This window comes from Cryptomeria japonica, chromosome 7 (assembly GCF_030272615.1).
Source record: "Cryptomeria japonica chromosome 7, Sugi_1.0, whole genome shotgun sequence".
Classification (NCBI taxonomy): domain Eukaryota; kingdom Viridiplantae; phylum Streptophyta; class Pinopsida; order Cupressales; family Cupressaceae; genus Cryptomeria; species Cryptomeria japonica.
Genome location: NC_081411.1, coordinates 527,719,552 through 527,742,103, shown reverse-complemented (window position 1 = coordinate 527,742,103; position 22,552 = coordinate 527,719,552). Strand labels below are relative to the sequence as shown.

Here is a 22,552-nt window from a genome sequence, read left to right as displayed (position 1 = left end):
ACCCCTGCAGGTGCTTGGCCACTGTTTCTTCAAGAGATACCATTCGTGAATGCTCCTGGTCCAACTCTTCATGGCTTTTCTGAATGTGGTCAGCCAATGTCTTCCACGCTGTTTCTGCCTCACGTACTGCCTGGTCCCGCTGCATAGTGATTGACTCCACCCTAATGGCTACCATTCTCCGATGTTTCAGAACTAGATCGCGGAAGGCAATCTCCATCCCTCCTAAGGAGCCAAAAATGCCATGTTGCTCTTCTACCACTAGCGTGGAGGTACACCCATCCAACATATCCCGAGTTTTGTGACTTCGGCCATCCCTTCGCTATTAAGCAGTGGGAAAATTCCCCTTCATACCCCTCCATGACTGAGAGAAGCCGCTCAGCTACACTGGCGATCCAGGGGTCATGCCCAATATCAATGGTCTTCACCATGTGGCCCACATCGCCTAGGAACTTGGCCATCCCTCCCAATTAGGAAGCACACTGCTGCATAGTTCTGAAGGGATCCTCTAGGTTGGGCCTACCCAAGTATAGCACAACTTTTTCGGCTCCAGGAGAGGAAGATTCCTCTTTTCCTATGGGTACGCCAAGGCCATGTGATTCATGCTGTTTGTGCGGTGCTCTTCCTTCAAACATGAAGTTCCATATTGCCAAGTGGCGGTTCCATTCTGCCAGATGGCAATTTCATTCCGCCATGGAGTTCCATTCCACTAGATGGTAGTTCCATTCTGCGAGATGGCAGTTGCATTCCACCATGGAGTTCCATTTCGCCAAATGGCAGTTCCATTCCGCTAGATAGCAGTGAATCCTCTGGTGGGTTTTCTAAAGGAACACCCAACGTTTCTAGCACCCATGAATCGATTGTCTCCTCTTGGCGCTCTGTACCCATCGTGAGGGTGAAGTGTGTTGGTTAGTATTCCTGCTTGTCACGCGGGTGACCCGGGTTCGATCCCCGACAACGACGCCAAAATGTTTGCCGCTACGATGTCAACTTGGATTACAGAGTAAACAGAATAGGAATACATAGATATTATGTTAGACATTTTGTCATTGATGTCAAGTGGTTTTTGTCAAGCCTATGTTTTTCAAGCTAGAGGTTTTCTCATGGTATTATTGGTCTGACTTTGAAGTGCTTTTCAAGCTACTGTTTATTCATTAGATTTTCTCAATTTTGGTTGAGCTGCTTGAGGTGCTTGACTTACTTGAGGTGCTTGAGCTACTTGAGGTGCTTGAGGTGCTTGAACTGCTTCAGCTCCTTGCCTGCTTGCTCCAGCTACTTGCTTGGGTGGTTGAGGTTCCTAGTTGGCTGCTTGAGGTGTCTGGCTGTTAGCTTCAGCTAGGTGTTTGCTTACTTGTCTTTTTATCAGTTGCTTAGTCATACCTTGGGCCACGTCATTCTTTGATTTGTCAAACAAGTTGATCGAAATGTAAAGCTTTTGAAAAGTTCTTGTGTGGGACCCGATTTTAATTGGAATGAATTGAGGTTGGGTGATATCCACACAACAAAACCATTAAAGTCTAGTGTTGCCAATTTTTTTTTTTTATCGTGGCTTCTTCTTGGCTGCTGGGTGGAGTTCGTGGGGAATTAATTTCCCCTCAGATTTCTGCGTATGCTGCTGGTATACCTTTTTTTGTATGAAGTCGTGTGACTAAGTGTGAGCTATCGTTACTTTCCTTCATGTAAAGGGAGACGTGGTTTTCAATATTTTAATTGATACGTCTTTATCTGGGAGGTATGCTGACGTATCATATGAAGAATTTATTGGAGCTATATCGGGCAGAGTTCGTGTTTTTTTGTGCCAAGCGTTACTTCTGCCATTGAATGGATTGTGCGAGTATGCTGGAGGAGTCTTTTTAAAATATGGAAAGTTGATGCTGCCGTTTTTTTTTGGGGTGTGCTGAGGATGAATTGGTTGCACAGCGATAAGTCTGAGATTTTTTGTGTGAGGGTCGTAAAAATATACAACGCTTTTGATACTTCTCTGTGACAGTTTCTAAAATAACGAAGATATGATTTCAAGCCATTTCGAAAAAGCTGGTTCGGTTTTGTGTGTGTGTGGAAGTGTTGTGTGTGCTGCTGTGCGTCTTTCATACAACTGGGAGTGTTCGTATTTCAGATGCAGGATAAGAACAGAGTTTTTGGTATAAGCTTATAATGTCAATAAGTTTTGTTTTGAACCAGTGATATGTCTGGAAGAGCTGTGCGTGCTTTTGGAGGGAGTGGTGTTAAGATGTTGAAGCATTAACAATTGTGATTACTGTGTGAGCTGTTTTTGGAAATATAGAGTTAAATTTTTGTAGACTGATTTTGGTTGTTTCGAGTAATAGAAGTAAGTCCGGCTAGCATGTGAAGACAGTATTTGTTTAGCAGAGGTTATTTTTTGTGTTGGTGTTTAAGCAAAGAAAAATGGTGCTTCAAATGTACTTGAATCTATGAGCTATTTTAGAAATTTGAGGTTGGTGCCTTTTCAAGTGGTTCAGTTCTACTTCAGTTTTGGTTGCCTGTGAGTTGGTGCTCACTCTTTGATGTGCCGAGTTGGTGCTCTGAAAAGGTGAATGATTTCAGTGAGTCGATGCTCACATATGTTTTCTGGGTTGTTGCCCATTTTTGAAGTGAACAGAATTCCTTAATGCCGTGGTTTTTTACCTGAAAGGGTTTTCCACGAGAAAACTAGTGTTCTTGTTCTGTGTGTTGCTTGCTTTTCAATATCTGCATGTTAAATGTTTTCTTGAGTTTTCAGAAGTATTAAAAACTTTAAACACTGATTCACACCCCCCCCCACCTCTCAATGTTTACTGTGTGCTTTTCATATTATTCATGAAGCAATTCATAGAACATAAACATAATTCACAATATTTGGCTAAATGATATACCTTTATTTCGTCAGGTAAAACTGGATACAACAATCGGGATCACAATGATGTCCTTGTTCCTGTTACATCATAGCATATATACTACCCAACGGTTGGCGAAGATACCAACTGTCGGCAACTGCCAACCAACTCCTGCGGGAACATTACCCGGCCATTTATTAACTAAACAAAACAAGTGTTATTCTCATGTTGGCAAATTACCGCCAACATTATTTCTTGCAGACTCATGACCCTGGCTGCTATACACCCTCTTTGAACAAGAGTATAATCATGAACATAGGTGACTGGTATTAAATTTATTTCTGTGCCCTTAATAACCTTCCACAGACCCACAACTCACTTTGTGAACTACACGAATTCCACGAATTGTAGTGTAGGAACGCCCAAATCAAACAAACAATACTCATATTAAATCAATGTCCTGGATGAATATGAGTTGGTGCCACTAATGATTGCTACCAACAATGAATAGCGACTCCCACATTGATGAATATCCTCAAAAAATTACCCATGTGAGTACAATTGGAACGCCAATGCCCTTCAAACCTTGTGACAGTCTTTCCTCGCAACCACATGACGCCCTTTTACATAGATTTTTGACAATCAATGAATTATGCGAATTGGGACTCCCACTCCTATGTAAGTTGCAACTTCTTGCCCTTAAAAGAGATGGCAGCGATTCATGTTAGCAGAGACCTCCATTTGTATTGTGAGACATTATTGTTTATGCCACCTTCCTTGGTTGGAAAACTGACACCGTAGGATCTAGAATACCTCCAACATACAATTTAGACCCCCTTCTATTGACAACTATGCTTACTAGCATCTGGTGCAATTAAATCATTTCTATTATGAGGTAACGTTTAGCAATAAACTAAGGTTCCCTGAGCTATACAGGAGCTCCCATCTCATAAAACAGTATATGATATGCTGATATTATTTATTCTAGCTATTTTGAATCGTACGGCTTGTAGAGGGGCATGCACAAGGTATGGCTGGGTTTGTAGTCAACCGAACAAATATATTCCTTGGTTTATTCAAGAGAATAAAATCTGCAAATGGGTGAAATAATTTTGTGTATTTTCTGATTTGTAAACTTGTATAATCTCTAAAGCCCAATTTTGACTTCCATATGAAGCCAATTCTTGAAATCAGAGGGTTTTCATACTCCAATTCTTGAAGATACGAAAGTTATTTTGTCCTCCAGTAAGAATGTTGTACCAAAGCTCTGCACAAAGGTTTCTCCACAATTTGCAACCCTTTCTTTTTCCATTATTGTCTTTTTTTATGTTTTCTCATTTATTTTATTTTGTATTTTTTCATATTTTCACTTCATGATTTTTATCTACTTTGCTAGCCCAAGGTAGTAATAATAAATAAGTGTCCTTTTTCTTCAACGTTATATCTTAGGTACTCTTTTGAACACTTAATAAATTATTATTATATTATTCCTCTATAAATCCCTCCCTTTAGCCTACAGGGTACAAAGATAGGCTTTGGGTTTGTTGAATTGATTCAGTTTGAAAATGGGGATATTATATTCTGTCCTTCCTGAAATTGCTTGCCCTTAAGCAATTGCAAGCTGGGACACTCAAGAATATCTGCACCCTCCCAAGTGGCATCATTGGTAGGAAGATCCTTTTGTCTTATCAAATATTCTTAAGATTGTCGTATTCCTTAACCTCTTTTCTTTGACATCCAAAATAGTCTTAGGTACCAATATTGGTTTTTCTTCATCATCCAAGGGAGGCAACTCAGTAGAGGGATTAATGTGCTATGCAATGCCCTTTTGAGGCACGATACATGAAACACATTGTGTAAGTACGCTACCTGACCAGTCCTCATTGTGATCCTGTATGGCCCATAGAAATGGGGCTTCAGCTTCTCAACTCCATTCTTCTTGATAGAAGACTGTCTACATAGTTCTACCCTCAAGAAAACCATATCACCTATCTCAAAACTCCTCTTCGTACGGTGTTAGTCCACATAGAATTTTTGCTAGTTTCAAGCATATTGAAAGTTTTCTTTGAAGACATTCAATGTCTTGGCTATGTGCAACCAAGTCTTGGGCATCGAGTACTCTACTATCAGCAACAACCATGTCCATAAAGGAAAGGACATCATAACTATACAATGCTCTGAAAGGTGACAAATTGATTGACATATGATGTGTAGCGTTGTAGCAATACACACACATTTAAAGCCACTTAACCCAAGCTGTCTGTTTCCTTGCTACAAAGTTTCCCAAGTATCCTTCAATCCTCTTGTTAACAATTTCTACTTGTCAATCAATCCGTGCATGATAGCTAGTACTAGGAGTCAATTCGTTACCTGTCAAATGAAAGAGCTCTTGCCAAAACTAACTAAGGAATTGGTTGTCCTTTTCACTCACAATGCTTGTAGGCACCATGTAGCCTAAAAATCTCCTTGAAGAATAAATCAGCAACCTGTAGGGCTTTATACTTAGACGGAAGGGTGAAAAAGTGAGCGTATTTGGTGAGTTTTTCCAACACAACATATGTACAACACTTCCTTTTAACCATGGGAAGCCTCGTAATGAAGCCCATGCTAATACTCTCCCATTATTTCTTGGTATAGGCAAGGGCTGCAATAAACCAGCTGGAAAAATATGCCCTGCTTTGTTTTGCTGACATGTGATGCATTCCTTGATGTATTGGAGAGATTCTCCTTTGAGTCCCCTCCAAAAGAATCTGTCCCTAACCTGCTTGTAGGTCTTGTAATACCCTTGAATACCAGCCAATGGTTATGGGCAGCCCTAAAGACCTTACTCTTAAATTTTGATTTAGAGACTAAATAGATATTGCTGTTGCAGAGGATGAGATCAACCACTACCTTATATCTTTCATCCTGTAATCTGCCCTCAAGGATCTCATTTGTGAAGTCATTCTTTGCATACTCAGCTATTATCAATGTCGTCCAATCACCAATAATCTTAGATATAAACATAAATAAGTCTTCTTGGATATAGCATCAACTACTACATTATTCATGCCTTTCACATACTCTATATCGAAGTCATAAGCTTGAAGCTTACCCATTTTTGTTGTTTTTTGTTTAAGTCCTCCTAGTTGAGAAAAATCTCAAACTACTGTGATCCGTGTTGACCACAAACTTGCCACAAACTAAATACCTTCAGAATTTGGCTAATGAATGCATGATAGCCAACATCTCTTTGTCATAGATGGAAAACTTGCATTCTATATCTTTTAACTTCCAACTCTCAAAAGCAATGGGATGTTCCTTTTGCATTAAACAACCTCTATTCCTTCTCTTAATGCATCACACTTAAGAACAAATGAAATATAGAAATTTGGGACAACGAGTAGTGGGCATGAAGTCACCACTTCCTTGAGTTTCTCAAATGTGTTGTGATCTGTTTCAGATCATCTGAATGCACCTTTCTTCGTCAACATTTTCAATGGAGCAACAAGTTGTGAGAATCCCTTCACAAACCTCCTGCAATAAATGCAACACCCCAAGAAACCTGTTAACTGTGACAAAGAATTGGGTGGTGGCCAATCTCTATTTGCTTGAATCTTCTCTTGATCCACTTGTACTCCCTGTGCTTGATAATGTGTCCCAAATATAGAATTTCAGTCATCTCAATCTCACACTTGGATTCTTTTAAAAATAATGTTTGCTGCCCAAGGATTCTCAATATGTATTCAAGTGTTGTAGGTGCTCTTCCCAAGTCTTGCTATACATCAGAATGTCATCAAATAAGTCCAACACAAAGCTCCTTCATTACCCTCTAAAGATATGTTTCATACAAGAGTGGAATGTAGCTGGTGCATTGGTTAACCCAAAAGGCATAACCAAGAATTTGAACTGTCCAAAGTGGCTTTTGAAAGCTGTCTTGTTAAGATCCTTTTCCCTTACCTGGATTTGGTGATACCCAGTTGATTTTTGAAAAATACCTTGCCCCATGTAGTTCATCAATTAACTCATCGATCGGGGCTGGGGTCCTAGCTCGATTGGCGAGAGCTTCGAGTGGTGAAGCACGAGGTCACGGGGTCTAGTCTCCCCCCAGCCCACGTGGTACCGGAGGACATGTTGCACCAGCATCACCGGTCACGTTAAAAAGTTTACCTGGTGCACTGCAGTTTATAGGGGGGTGCTATACTCGATTCCTGCAATCTAAAAGAAAAGTAAAAAAAAAATCAGCTCATTGATCTTGGGTACTGGTTACTTGTTCTTAATTGTTTTCTTATTTAGTGCATAGTAGTCTATGCACATTCTCATGGTGCCATCCTTTTTCATCAACAATGTCGATGAGGCAAAGGAACTAGAACTAGGACCGAGGACGTATGCATCCCATCTCCAACAATTCCTTAATGGATTTCTCAATTTCCTCCTTGAAAGCTCTTTGGTGACTATACAGAGTAACCATGATAGGCTTAGAGCTTGGCTCAAGCTCTATGATGTGCTTGAATCCTTTATCAGGAGGCAATATGTGTGGTAAGTCACTAAAAACTGCATCATGCCTATCCAAAATTGTTTGTATCTCGACTGGATAAGATCTCTTACCATTGAGTGTGGAAGTACCTCACAAAGCATTGTGCCACACATTCTACTCCCTTACGGAGGCCCTCTCCATCCTCTTAGCTGAAATTTGTGTGGGAGCACCATTAGCCATACCACAAAGTATGACCTCCTTCTGTCATGATGGAAATTTAGTTCCATGGTTTTGAAATTTGAGGATATTTCACTAAGGGAATGAAGCCCCTGTACCCCTAACACCAAGTATGTTTCCCCTATACCAATTACATAGAAATCATCTAGCATTTTGTATGAACCTAGTGTAATGTCTAATCCTTTGACCCTCCTAGTTTATGGTATGGTATTTCCATCTGCCACTTTGACATCAGATCCTTGAAATTCTTTTGTAGGTAACCCCCTTTGCCTAACCAAACTCTCATCAATAAAGTTGTGGGTTGCCCCATTGTCAATCAATATTGTCACCTTTTATCCCTTCAACATTCCACAAACTTTGAATGGGTGGTACTGGGGTGCACCTGATAGTCCAGCTAAAGTGCTACCTGTAGTGCTCTCCACTTTAGAAACTTCTACGTCTGCCTCTTTCTTCTCTATTTCTACCTCGGGTTCCTTCATCTCCTCCTTGCCCTTATTGATTACCTCTCTGTAATGAGATTGTCCTTTAGGGAGGCACCTATGTCTTGGTTCTCAATACTCTTTGCATGAAAAGAAAAGCCTTGTTTCGTTGGAGTTTGTCTCTACTTCCTTAATGGTCTTAGGCCATTCTTTATTCTAGTAATTTGATTGGGATGGTTTCTTTTGCTGCCCAAATATGGAAGTCCTTGGCTGACCATAAGGGGTTGCTTTTGACTGCCCAAGAGGTGCTGATCTCTGTTGTCCCATAGGTTTTGAAATCAACCTGTATTAGTCAAAGTTTCGAGATCCAAGGCCTTCTTAATGGCCTCTTGTAAAGGTATAGGATTGAAAGCTTTGACCAAACCCTCTAAGAGGTTTAGTTAAGCTCTCAATAAATAAAATCACCACCCTCTTCTCTGAAACATTGAGTACCATAACTGACAATCTCTGAAAATCAGCCACATAGGAATCGATTGAGAATGATTGTTTGAGCTGAGCTAGCTCACAAAAGTGTATCTTTGGATCAGTTCTTTTAAATCACTTATCAACTTGTCATTGAACTTCACATATGAATGAATATAGTAGTGCCTCAGAGTGATCAACCTGTAGTACCACCACACATGTGGTACACCCTTAAAGATGAAGGGTAGTGAACTTGATGGCCTCCTTTTTCATGGGTCTCAATGATAAAAATGTGTCCATTTTTTGAATCTAGGAGTGTGTGGTATACTTTTTTTATCCATGAAATGTGGGAAGTGTCAATTTTCCCAATGCCTGTTTGAGATCTCGTGGATATGATTGTTGTCTTGTCTCTGCTCTCTGATCACCCTTGTTTTTCTTCAAGCTCATAAAATTCTTGAGTGGCATGGACTCCTTAATTTCCATACTCCTTGTACTGGCCACTTTGTCGTCAGCAAGGAAGTTTGGATTTTTGGCGCGACAACTACCTGTTCCCTGCAAATGAAATTAGGTTGTAAAGTCCTCATAGCAGAACCTGTAATTGGCCTTTGGATGTTTTGGTGAACGTTTATGTTTGATGAGCTAACTTTACCATCGTGTGCCCTCAATATGTTGTCATAGTCGAAACCAATTGTGGCATCATATCTAGTATCTACTGACTGTTCTTGTTCCTATACAAGCTTGTCAAATTAAACATTATCTGCATCCCTGTTATTTTGACCCATTATGTCTTTGTCCTTCCAAGGTACCTCTGTGTCCTGTAGTCTTGCAGTGATTTCCGGCGGATCCAGATCTTTTCTCCTTTACCTCTTGTAGAAGTTCAATTCCTTGTCACCTTTGTGCATGAAACTAGGTCCGGAAATTTCCACAAAATTTTATTCCCACAATTGGCAGGAAATATGCTTTAGATACCACTGAAATATTCCTTCTTAAAATTTTCTCGACAATTTCCTGAAAAGTAATTTTCTTTTATATTCTCGACAATCTGATTCATATTCCAAACTTTTTTATTGAATAAATAACACAACATATAGATGGCAGTTTATTTAAATTCAAATAATAAAAATTTCAATGACACAGTTTAAACTATTTTAATTTAAATAATATCATAAAAGTGTCAAGGCACACAGTTGTTGGTTGCATCGGTCCCTACAACCCCCCATGTCTACCTCCAATCTTCTATAATTCCTCTATTTCCAGCACTTGCCCCTCCTACGTCACCCTACTAGACTCTTAATTTGTTGATGATAATTTCCAAACTCCTAAATGGTTGTGTAGCTGGAATAGTGCAATGGCTAGAAAAAAATCAACATTCAAAATTTTTATATGGTGATCTATCCATGTGACCCTGTATACTAGGCTCCTAGCAAGAAAACAAGAAAAAATCAGTTGGATAGTTCATGTGGGTGGCAAATTTAGGATAGTGCACTTAGTGAAAAAACCAAATTCAATATTTAGCCTTCCCTTCAATTGACTTTTTGCTTTTTGTAGTGCTGATTTGACCCAAGGATTGACAGATTGATGCTTGAATCCTAACAAAGTATTATGTTGGTCAATCCACCTTTATCTCAATTTTCTTGCACAGTTGGTGGCTAGCGGGAGAAAGTGGAGTATGTTCAAAAGACAACCAAAATCTTTCCAATCTGCTTGTCCCCTTTCCTTGGAAGCTGCAATTTTTTTCTTTTGAATTCATTCTTTAAAATTTCTGATTTGACCAGCTTCTTTTGTTAATTAGCAAAATCTCCGTTTTAAAGGTTGGCAGCTAGCTGTATGAGACCCGATGATTTCCAAATCTCCAAATAAACCCGTTAAACCACCATTTATTCTCCCAAACTGCTGATATTAATTATTCCAGCCACTCTAAATCATACAACTTATAGAGGGCATACACAGGGTATGACTGGGTTGTAGCCAACCAAACAAATAGATTTTTTGGCTTATTCAAGACAATAAAGTCTGCAAATGGATGAAATAATTTATTTTATTTTCTGATCTGTAAACTCGTAAACCTGTAAAGCCCAATTTTGACTTTTGAATGAAGCCAATTCTTGAAACCGGAGGATTTTTGCCCTCCAAATCCTGAAGATCCAAGAGGGTTTTCGTCCTCCAGGAAGAATGCTGAATCAAAAGTCCACACAAGGGTTTCTCCACAATTTGCAATCCTAGAATGAGTTGTGTTTTCCATTATTCTATTTTTAAAATTTTTGTTTCATCAAACCCTAGAAAGTACTTCTTATTTTATTTTGAATATTCTTATTCACTTTATGATTTTTAGCTTTTCTGGCCCAAGGTAATAATAATAAATTGTCCTTTTTCTTCAACATTATAACTTAGGCGCTTTTCAAACACTTAATAAATAACTATTATATTATTCTCCTGTAAATCCTCCCTTCAGCCCTTGGAGAATAAATATAGGCTTTAGGTTTGCTGAATTGACTTAGACCATAAAAAAGGGACATTACATAGCGTCTAGTGAATGTTGTTGTACTTTTGGGGTAAGCTACTCAACAAAGCTTTTTTTGCCGTTCCACCCTCAACATTCACTCTAACCTTTTTGAGTTCCTTTAAGTAACTTTAGCTCTTAATATATCTTGTCATAATCATGTGACTATCCATCTTTAGTACAACTCCAAATAATAGTAGTTTTAAAGTAAATTTACAGTTTTAAGCTTTTGTGTTAAATACTTTGTTTATCTTTTTACTGTTCTTTTTGCCTGGATTGTTCAAATCAAGCAAATGTGAATCTGTATTTTCTATGTCTATGCCAATTATCAATTTAGATTTGCCATCTTTGATCCATCAATCTGGTAATTTGTTTGTTGCTGCAGATTTTTGGTAATTATGGACCATATAGTTTTTATGATTAAATGCAATTGCATTTTCACATTCTAGGTGTTAAAATTGAAACCATTGAATTTTTGTATTATGAAACTAGATTCCTTCTAATGAATCTAGCATAGATTCAATGTAGCATCTTTAAATTGAGGTTTTGGATTTGCAGATCATTAATTGCAAATTTCTGAATCATTTATGCTACAAACACAACTTTTTCCATGAAATTGCGGTGGTTTGAGAATAGCTGACTATACCACCCATGCTTGTCATTTGTCTTGACATTCACATAATCATATACAATGGCATGGCATCTTTAATGGATCAGCATGAGGATACTGATGTTCTCTTCAGTTTTCTCAGGCTCTATTGAAGTGGACATTGTGCTCTCATACTATATCAAAGAAAATATAATCAAAGGAGATCAATATATTTTCTTTTGATGAAAGTGCAATGTTTGTAGTATAGTTGAAAAACTTTACTCAGCCATAAGTCGGCAATTTTATCAAACATTTTAAAATACATAAATTTCTAAAACCATTGTTCAAGTACACACATTTTACTAGCAATCATAATATATTTAATTTTTATGCCCTCTAAATGTCACCCATATTTAAATATCAATATAATTCGTACTAATATCATGCCCTCCAAATGTAATATATTATTATCAATTGTTATAAATTTAATTATAATGGGTACTATATTACTAGCAATTGTGAATATCATGAGAATTATATTGAGCTTGTCTTTGATTTCTGTGTCTTATTACCAGCACTATATTAGAATTAAATATATTGAGAACAATCATGAATATCATGTGAAATTGTGAATATTTTAAAGACAAGCATGGTTTTATTGTGTTTGGCCAGACGTACCTGTCTTGTCACACATGTCGTGGAGTCAAACCCTACTCGTGACCCAAAAATGCAAAAAATAACGCTAAAAATCTTTGTTTTTTTTGACTTGGGCTTTTATGGAAAAATGTAGACAAGTTTTAGGCCATTTTTGGTGAGTTTTACAGGTTGAATCGTGACAGGTTTATGCAAAAAGCAGCGGCGAGTTTTATTGTGAGTAACTCACTGCTGATTTAGGCTTGCGAGTCCTGTGAGTACCTATAGGGTTTTGCAAGCATGCTTTGTAGTATTATTTACACCCACAAAGGGGTAACATGGAATGTTAGGTAATTGACATTTATAAAATCTTTTTCATGTTAACTCATTGTTTGCTTGCATGCTCTCTTCGTCTTTGGAGCAGTTCATTTTGTTCACTTTTGTTAGAATGAGAATCTAGATCCTATTTATTATTTGGTGCTGATCTTGTAATCAAACTTCTTTTCGAAATTCACTATAAATGTGTAGGCCTCCCAAAGAGTATTGATAGTTTAGAAATTAAGTTTGGATTAAATATTCAATTCAAGCTAATTTGGTATTCTAGAAACTGATACTTTTTTGGTCAAGATGCATGCCAAGCTTTGAAACTTGTTTATGTAATCTTGGACACTTAAATTTTCCTTTGGATGCAATTTCCGTGTCTTCATGTGCTCATCATCATTGTGTGCACTGGTCAACAATACATCATGACGTGTTTCCTTGATATAGTGATTGATGGTTGGCATGTGTCATGTTGCTGTTACTAGAAAAAATCCCACAAGACTTAAGGCATTTGGTGCAAACTTGAAGGTCAGAAAGGCAACGTAATCTCCATCTTTTGAATTGCTTATGACAGAGTATGTCTTAAGTTGTCTTATTATCTTCTAATGCTTCGACATTGATGTTACCTTTGAATAGTATTACCTATGACTTTGACCTTTGAAAAAAATTCTACTGCCATAGGCCGAAGTTTTAGCTGGACTGTATTGATGCTAAGGTTGATGGGTTGAGTCTTGTTATTACTTAGGAAAAGGTCAAGTCTTGTCATTACTTGGGAAAATTAACAAATAGGTCATCTCTTTGCCATTGCATGATGCTTTGAGGTCTTGTGAATTCATATTTGGCACTGCAGGCCATTGTCAGCATGGAGGAATGGTAAGCAGTTTGTTGTCATTGTTTGATTCCTTTAAGTGCTTTAATAAGTCGATATTGTCCACATATGCCCAAACTAGTGATTTTGAAATGAGGTTTAAATATTGAAATTTTTGAAAATGTGAAGAAAATTTTCAGCTGTCATAGCATTCAATATGTGCTCCACTTTGACAAGAGACAAGATCATGTTTTGGTTCACTTACAATGTTTTTGATATTGTAAGCAGGGAAGGTCCTCGAACCCAATTACAAAAAGTAGATCATAGAAGAACAGGGAAAATACAAAAAACAAGAAGATTGACAACTTGGCCAGCTTCAAACCGACAGACAACTTAAGAAATAGCACTATAGAGTACACAAAAAGACAAAAAACAGCTTAACAGATATTGTTCCAATTTTTAGGTAGTGAGTCCATCGAGTTCTCCCATGGTGCCATCTCCAAAGATATTTTAGACTTTCTTTATTTTTTGCAAGAATCTTACTAATCATCCACAATATCTTGCTTCTTCTTTTGTTTCTTTATCTCTATCTGCCTTGTCACCATCCCAAACACAACTCTTTTTTTATTATACCATCAGTAATATTTACAAGATTATAGAAAGCATTTTCCATTTTCTTCACACTGTCTTGATAATGATTGAGGATACTGTATGAATACTGTATATGCTTTTCCATTTTTTGTTGCTCTTCCTCATCAACATCTTTTCCTTCCTCTTCTTCTTCAACTTCTTGCTCTTCCTCATCAACACCCTTTCCTTCCTCTTTAACTTCCTGCCCTTCCTCTACGTCTTCTTGTCTGTTGTCTTAAACTTTTTCGTCATCTTCTTGTCCTTCCTCATCAACATTTTGCTCTTCTTCATCTACATCCTACTAAGAAAGGTCATTTGTTTCCTCAGAGTCGGGTTCTTCGATCACCACATTCTTGCCTTTTTTATCAGATGCTAGCCTGGCAGGTCTTCTTCCCCCCAACTTCTTTTTTTCACTCTTATCATTCTCAACACCACACAAACCCTATTCTTCCTCATTAGAGATGTCAATAGCATTCTTCCCAGGGGTCATCACATCATCTGTCTCTCTGACAACCTTCTTATCTTTATGGCTTTTATAACCCTCATTTCCCAGGGAGATCTTTTTAGTTTTCTTCTATACATTTGGTTCCTCCTGAATAACAGCCAAATCTTTTCTTTTGAGACTGGGGAAGGGAGACAAACTCTTTTCCCCATTTGGCTGGACATCCAAAATTACCATTTTCTTTTTACCTTTCCTATCTGAGATAGGGTTCTTAGAGGGGAGGTGGGTTCTTAGGGTATCATCAGGAATAGGGCTCTTAGCTTCAAATCCTACCAGGAGTAGCCAGACTACTAGTATTCCCTTTGATAGACTTAACAGACTTTGGGCTATTCGTTGAAGGCTCATTCCCTAATATTTTATCTTCACATTAGATTTTTTGACACTAGGGTTAACAACTGGGGTGAAGTTTAAACAAAACTGGTACAATGCTTGTATTAACCTTTCATATAATGGTGGTTAAGCACCATCTTCTATACACTTCTCAAAAGATGAGAGTGAATAAAAAGGAGGTTTATTAAATTACCATGACGAAGGTGATCCAAATGAGGAAGGTCGGTTCTCTTGCAATATTAACCCAATCTTTAATGTATCATGATATTAACTAAGATAAACATCAAAATAAGAATTAGAACAAATAACAAAGGACCATAACATATGGTTTCAAAGGGACAACAATTTGTGATTTTTAGAGATGAATATGTTACATCATGTTACAAGAATGCTTTATGCAGATCTATGAGAACATATGCTGAATAGATAGAAGACAATAACTAATTGAAGCTGGATTTTGTGCATTGTGAATCTTGACAAGAGAATGTAAAGGATTGTGCTGTTGTAATCAGCGTGTAAACTTAAATCAGGAAGCTTATGAGCTGGTTTACAATTTTTTAATCTGTAAAATATGCAATTGGTTGAAACATTAAAGCAATTGGGCTGTTAGATTTACACATTTTTGTCCGTCTTCTGAAGTCTGTCATAAAGTCTTATTGTTGTGAACTGCCAGTGTGATGCTGCTAATCTCATCTGGCTCATGACTATATGTTGCCAGTGCCATGGTGGAATGATGCAAGTTAGTCACAGGCACAACTTCAGTCATAGCACAATTTAGTAGTGTGGACTCATCAATAACATGGCATTGGCTATACAAGGTGAATTCAGATTATTACTTACACAATCTGTTGATTTTCTGTTCTAAATACATCAGGCTGACGTTATGCTCTATTTTTGGAAAAAACTCTTAGCTATGAGGTTGCTGCTGTTTACTTTTATTTTTTTTAAACAAAATATTCCCTTCAAAAGTCTGTCTTCCTTGAGAAATCTGTTCTCTAAATTTCAAAATTCTCTTGTATACTCTTCATTTTTGTTTGTTTTCTTCTATGGTTGCAAATGGAGGAGTTCAATTTGAAGCAAGTCTACATTAATAATTTGTTTTTTTTCTGGAATCATCTTCACACTTACCAGAGAGATTTATTTATTGCAACTTGCATCATGACTAAACTCTTGAAAATTACACACATTAGAAGCATGTACTGTTTGTTAGACATCAGGTGACTGAGTTGTATAATCAATAATGAGTATTGTTGCAGTGTGGGAGAAATTAGAAGAACAAAATCGTGACTTTTTTAAAGCTTATTACACAAGGCTGAAGCTAAAGAAACAGATAACACTATTCAATCATTTGCTAGAACGGCAGCACCAGCTTATGAGAATACTGGGGATAACAACTGCTCCATTGAGTTCAATGCAAAATGGCATGCATCCTCCATCTCGTAATTACTACTTTTACTGTCCTTATTTTATATGCTCCATATTGGCATCCTCTCTGCTGATTTTTGGCATTGAAGTTGTCCTTACTGATTTTGACCCTATTTGCAGTGCAGTTCAACATCTACCAATCGGGTACCCGGTCTTGCAACAGTCCCTACTTCCAGTGGCGGGACATCCTCATATAATTCCCATTGCAAGTGGAGCATGTACTCCTGTAGTAAAAGGACATCCTGCTCAAGGCAATTTTCAGTCATTTCTCAAGAGCCCCACAACAGAGTAATACAACTATTATCTTCCATTTGCATTTCACTTGTTGGTACAAAATGCTATGAATCATAATTTTGAAATTTTCTGTTCAGAACAGAGATTGATAGGTATGGATACCATATTATTATCTAGCAGAATGGATTGACATCAATGAATGTTAATGCAGTAACATGGGAGAGAGTTCCATGGAAGTATCTTGTGCTATGCACTCACCTTGCAGTGGTGTATCATCTATGACTGACATACCACTAAGCCCAGCTTCAGCCATGTCAAGTGGACCTTTTCCCTTCAAACCAACGGATATGTCAAGCGTTGATATGAATCTCATGCCCCTTGATGTTACATTCATGTCTGGAGATATAGGGATTCCAAATGGAGCAGGTACATTACAAGGTGCTTCAGAAGCTGGAGGTACCAGACTAAGGGACTCGCTCAGAGTGCTTGGGCACTTGCCTTGGAATTTCAGCCTTTCAGATCTTACAGCAGATCTTGCAAATGGAGGAGGTATCCTGTTGTTACTTTTTAATTTTGTGTTTTATTAAAGATGAAAGGACTATTTACTATACAACACTGTAATACAAATAAATGGGTCAGCCTTATATGCACATCAAGAAGATAAGCTCAACAACTAGCCCATAAAAGATAGAAAGGACAATTTTTCAGTTAATACTATAGCTACAATTACGTCTTAAAAGCACAAAGGTAAATATTTATATGCATAAAGAAGGTGGGTGCTATTGTGTGTGTGAGAGAGAGCCTATGAAACAGATCAAGAATGCATACCCTTTAGATATGCAAAGCCATGTAAAGGGTACTGCTTTTCGGTTGACTTTTATCATTCATGAAAATAAAAAATGGCTGACGCTGTTGCAGAATCTTGACTATCACCAGACCTTGTAAGTGTTTGGGGGATGATTTGTTTAGACATGCACAGCAGCATAACTCACAGCTAGTCACTGCATTGAAATTTTGAATAAACATGGTATTTGATGACAATCTCCTAGGTACTGCATTTTGAGGCACATATCCCTCTATCTAATATTTCAATGCAGGACTCTTTTCTTGATCTGTAACCTAGGATGGATATGCTATAACTAATAGTCAACAATGGATATTGTTGGTCTTAAGATGTGAGAGTAAATTGGATGAAATACTTAAGCAAATGAAATGAAAGATAAGAGCCAATACAACAGATTTGAACAACGAGATGAAAATGCCCTAGAGAAACCCTTTATGGGTAAAAACTCCAGCCAAATGTGAGTATACACTTACTTAGTGCTTATAAATGGCTTACAAAATTGATTCCATAGCCTCTTAGTTCTTCTACAAAGCTCCATTAATGTGTCTAGCTCAAACCAATTAAACTCTCTTAAATGAACTCTCACCCCTTACAACTATTAGAATAGTTGTGAACATGAAACAATACAAGAGAACACCTCACTAAGCAGCTTCCAACGACGGTACTTGAGACTCAAGTAACATAAATTGACCATGAACATGTTATATATAGATTCCCTTATCATCTGGAAGCTGAAAGGGCCATCAAAGAAGAAGAGGAAGTAGAAAATTTGGGATTTAGAATATCACTAGACTCACAAGACTGAGTGATGAATTTGCCACTTTTGCTAGAGAGATGTTTTTGTTCGGCACTTCTACCAAGGGCAATCAAACATTCATAATGCTTAGTGGGATGGGAGACTTTCAGCCATCGCCAAGACACTTGAGGGATGCCTTGATGTCCTAGAGACGTTTAGATGTCCCCAGTATCTTCGAATGTCCTGGCGGCAGTGGCGGGCGGTATAGCGGGGGGATGCCCCATTCCTGTCCTTGTGTCTTGGAGTCATCCCTGTCTTGGAAATGTGGGGACTTGGGGGGGGGGGGGGACGCGTCCCTGTGTTTCACTAATTTAAACACTAATGCTCTCCAATGATTAAAACATAGATCAATGGATACACATCAGCAACGTTAGTATTTTAATTCACATCTTTTAGTGCAACACAAAATGGAATAGATGTGTAGTAGAACTGCTTTTCAAGTTACGAGAAGCTAGACTAACCTAATTTGCACAATATATACTTTATATTTATGATATTTTCTAGGCAGTTTCATGCTCATTCTAAATAAAAGTAAATGTGTTTCTTTTTTAATTCACTTAGGGCAAAAGGCTAACATGCACTTCCAACACTAGGCAAAAGGTTTTTAACTTTTTTATGCTTTTTGATTGAAAGAAAACCCTCAAATTAGATGCTTACACAGTTCAACTAAAAATAGAGATTGAACAAAGTAAGTGCACATAAAGATTGGATAAGATAAATACACAAACATGAATGCATTAATGAAATAAATTAATGAGATTGGTATATAGCTACAATCTTCAACTTCGAGTAAACCTGCAATACAAAACTTGCTATTTGCTAAAAACAATTTAATTTGTTTTTGCACACATAACAAATATTTCAGTAGAATTAAAAGCTTAATACATAACACAATGAATTTTATTGAACGAATATGAAATTTTTGATAACAGTAACACTGAAAAGCAATTTCAGCAATATGCAAACTTGAGAATTACCATCTCGTTTTAAGTGCAAAATCATGTTTACAAGGCTATTTTATAAAAATAAATAAAAAATAATTGCTATTTCTACTCTGAGAATAAGTGATTGCATAAAATGGACTTTTTATTGCAAAACCCTATCCTTAATACTAAAACTAAAACTATTCAACTTCTAATTAAGTTGTAGATTGAATTTATTACAAACTATGACTTAATGCTCACATCTCTTGCTTAACAAGAGGTCTTAAGATGATCTCAAAATAGCTGATTCCAAGTCATAAATAGTAAATGCTAAAAATAAGAGAGTTAAAAATAGTATGGGCTCTTTGTGCTAAAAATAGAGATTACCAAAAATAGCACAGGTTATAAGCAGCTCCAAATAAAACTAGCTAACCTTAGGATATGCACTTTTCTTTGAAAAGGTGATGGCTAAAACTAGAGTGATCTTAAATATAATTTATGATAGGTTCCTTTAAATGAGTTAAACGATTTTGCAAGTTTTCCTCTAATCATGGTTAACCTTTTGAATACATTTACTAAGTTATATGTCTTGGTATGGGTGCAGGTACTTGGTATAGGTATCAGGTATCGAGTATGGCAGTTTGTTTTCCTTGGGTATGGATACCGGTTTGACTATATATATATAGTCAAACTTAGAAATAATAAAATATAAAAAACAGTGATACTCATGATTGCTAATAAACAAAATATTTAAGTACCTCACATTCATAATTATTTAAAATGAAAATACCCATAAATTCATAACTCAATGATCTGTTGAATCAAAATGTCATTACAAAATGGAAATTCAAAATTACAATCAATATTGAATAGTCTTCATATTTCTCTTCATTAAAAACATCAAAGTGAACATTTGGTTTAATTTCATTTGAACCACAATCAATTGGAATGCCATTCCCACTAGCTGTGTCACGTGCAAAAGCTACCTCATCTATAAAGACTTCGGTAAGCTATGCAACTGTAGCATCTAAATTGGCACACTTAAGACTTAGATACCAATCCTTTGTCACTTTCTCATTGTATTCAGGTGTCTTATGTCAAGAGACAAAGGTTGTAATGTACATAGACCAAATCCTCATCTTTTCTTGCACTCAAATGGTTGCATTTAATCAAGTGGGTGAAGGAGTATGTACTCCTATTTTGCTTAGTTGAAGGAGGACTCGCAACCTATTGAATTTGCATACAACATTTAGTATTCAGTTTAATAAATACAAAACATAAATTATATAATTATATTATTATAAAATAAAATATATAACATAATAGAGGGAATGAAATTTGAGAAACTAAAAAAAACTAAGAGATACATACTTGTGAGAGAATTTCAATTGCAAGAGGTTGCAAGTAAATAGAGTCTTTGTAATGTTCCCAGTTGGGGGATTGGATTATTTGGCGTTCAAGTCCTGCAAACAAACGTTAGTATACAAACAATATGAAAGATAATTAAACATATATATTTATTTGTGCTATTATACAAGAAAGAATGCTATACGTTATTCTACATATTTAACAAATAATGTTAACTGATTTATTGTATCTATAAAAAAAGATACAATACTCAGTTGGACCTTACCTGGATTGACCCAACCCTCTATTGAGAAATGTTTCTCAGTTAGGAGCAACCCAGGATGTCGTCCTCCTAAGGTCTCTATTTGGGATCTCTATTAATGAGTGAAATCATTAATGTTCTCAAAGCTTGGCAGAGATCCCACCCCTGCTCAAATTTCTCTATCTCTAACATATGCATATGGTTAACCTCTACAATATAATATAGATTGTCTCTAAGAGATTCCCTATGAATCTCTCTCTGGATTCCTCTTGGAATCTTGGCATTCAATTATGCCCTCTGGTCTCTATGGCTCCTTTAAAAGGAGCAATCATCGTAGACATTATCAGGGACTTAAATATAATTCTGCTCTGAAATGCCTCAATGATCCCTAGCTCTGTAAATTGCCTCTGAAGCAATCTCTATTTCCTCTGTTTTAATTCTGAGTGTATCTCTACAATCTTATGGTAATTGTTATTTAACATCACTAATATATCACTATTATATTATAATCCTGAGTGTATCTCTGTCTCTAGAAGTGTCATTATAATTCTGAGTGCATCTCTATTATGCTAATTCTAAATGTATCTCTGCAACATTGATTCTAAATGCATCTCTGATATATTAATTTAGAATGTATCTCTATTATTTACTGGCTATTCTGCTTTAATTTATCTTGCGGTATGATTCGAATTCCACGGCATTATTCATGAAGTATTTCCTACGGTTTAGGGCAAACCACTTACTGTTCACTTGTCGGTGGTGTATCCTGGATATGTTGGGTACGCTCTACTCCTTCCATGGTTTTTGCTTCCAACGTGGCTATCCTTGTTAGCACTATCCCCCCTTTTTCTTTATATCTCTCAATGTGAGGGAGAGGTCATACTTCTTCATCATGTATGCCCTTTGGCAAGGGACACACCCTTTCACCATTAACACCCTTTGAAGGTGTGCAACTCTTCATTATTTCTGCCCTTTGAAAGGGACACAACCTTTCACAATCAGACCTGCACTTCTTATTTAAATCAGATCTGCACTTCTTATTTAAATCAGATCTGCACTTCTGATTTCCAAGTTATCCCCCTCCCAAATGAGGTTCTCTTCTCCCTTTTTATATCTTATTGTTGAGGGAGTCACAACTTTTCCTTCCATGTCTTTTAACCATTCGTTAACTTAATGAAATTTTAATTAATTATATTCTTTATATTATAATTTAATTTTTCATATTTTAATTTTATTATTATTATTTATTATTAAATTCTATTTCAAAGGGGGGACATTACAGTCTTGATCATGTATATACCACCATTTATAAGAATCTTCTTGTATATGTCTCAAAGAGTGGCAGCAACATGATTCCTTGAAGATATGAAGTGACAAAACTCACTCAAGACAACACTTTGGATATCTTCATCTAGAATTATTTGATGCCTTGGCAATCCTTTTTTAGTTGGCCTAGGTCAAACTCTTATTCTTTGATAAGAAATAGTACAAAAGTGAGCTTTCACTCGAGAGTACGAGCTAAGTTCAAAAATATTCAAAACTCAGCAATTTTTTTTTGAAAAATGTTGTCCTCATTTTTGTTTTCTAAAATGATGGACCATTACATAAAATTTTTGTCGAAAAAATGAAAATTTTACTCTATGGCATGCTTCCCGAGGCATAATTTCGCCTTATCCCTAGACTGGACTAATCCTTAGTCCATCCTTAAACCACGTTTCAAATTTCATCGCTTTTTGGGTCCATTTGCTATGTTTTTCCTTCAATTTCAAGTTTTTTCTCCCTTACTACAGGTGGGAAATTTTCCTTAAGTTGCAAGTTTTATTTTTCCCTTTGTTTTAGTGTTGTAGGGAATTTTTCAGTTAATTACAAGTGCACTTTATGAAAAATAAAACTTGTAACTTACTTTTTATTTCCCCCTTGTTGCTTTTTGGCTTTTTAAGTCATTGTAGGAACTTTTTGGGCATATTACAAGTGAACTTTAAATTATAAAGTTTAAATAAAAC

The 22,552-nt window shown here is 36.7% G+C and overlaps 1 protein-coding gene across 10 annotated transcripts in view; it reads left to right on the top strand.

Annotated features, from left to right (window-relative positions):
- The window catches only part of LOC131072399 (uncharacterized), a 177,989-nt gene that overhangs the window by 77,932 nt on the left and 77,505 nt on the right, over positions 1–22,552 (top strand). For 9 of the 10 annotated variants that reach the window (XM_058008526.2, XM_058008524.2, XM_058008523.2 and 6 more), the window contains 3 exons: positions 15,975–16,157; positions 16,269–16,431; positions 16,589–16,926. In XM_058008526.2, the coding sequence (XP_057864509.1) occupies positions 15,975–16,157; positions 16,269–16,431; positions 16,589–16,926 (684 nt within the window). The remainder of the gene's footprint in view (positions 1–15,974; positions 16,158–16,268; positions 16,432–16,588; positions 16,927–22,552) is intronic. The other variant, XM_058008527.2, reaches the window with a different exon arrangement.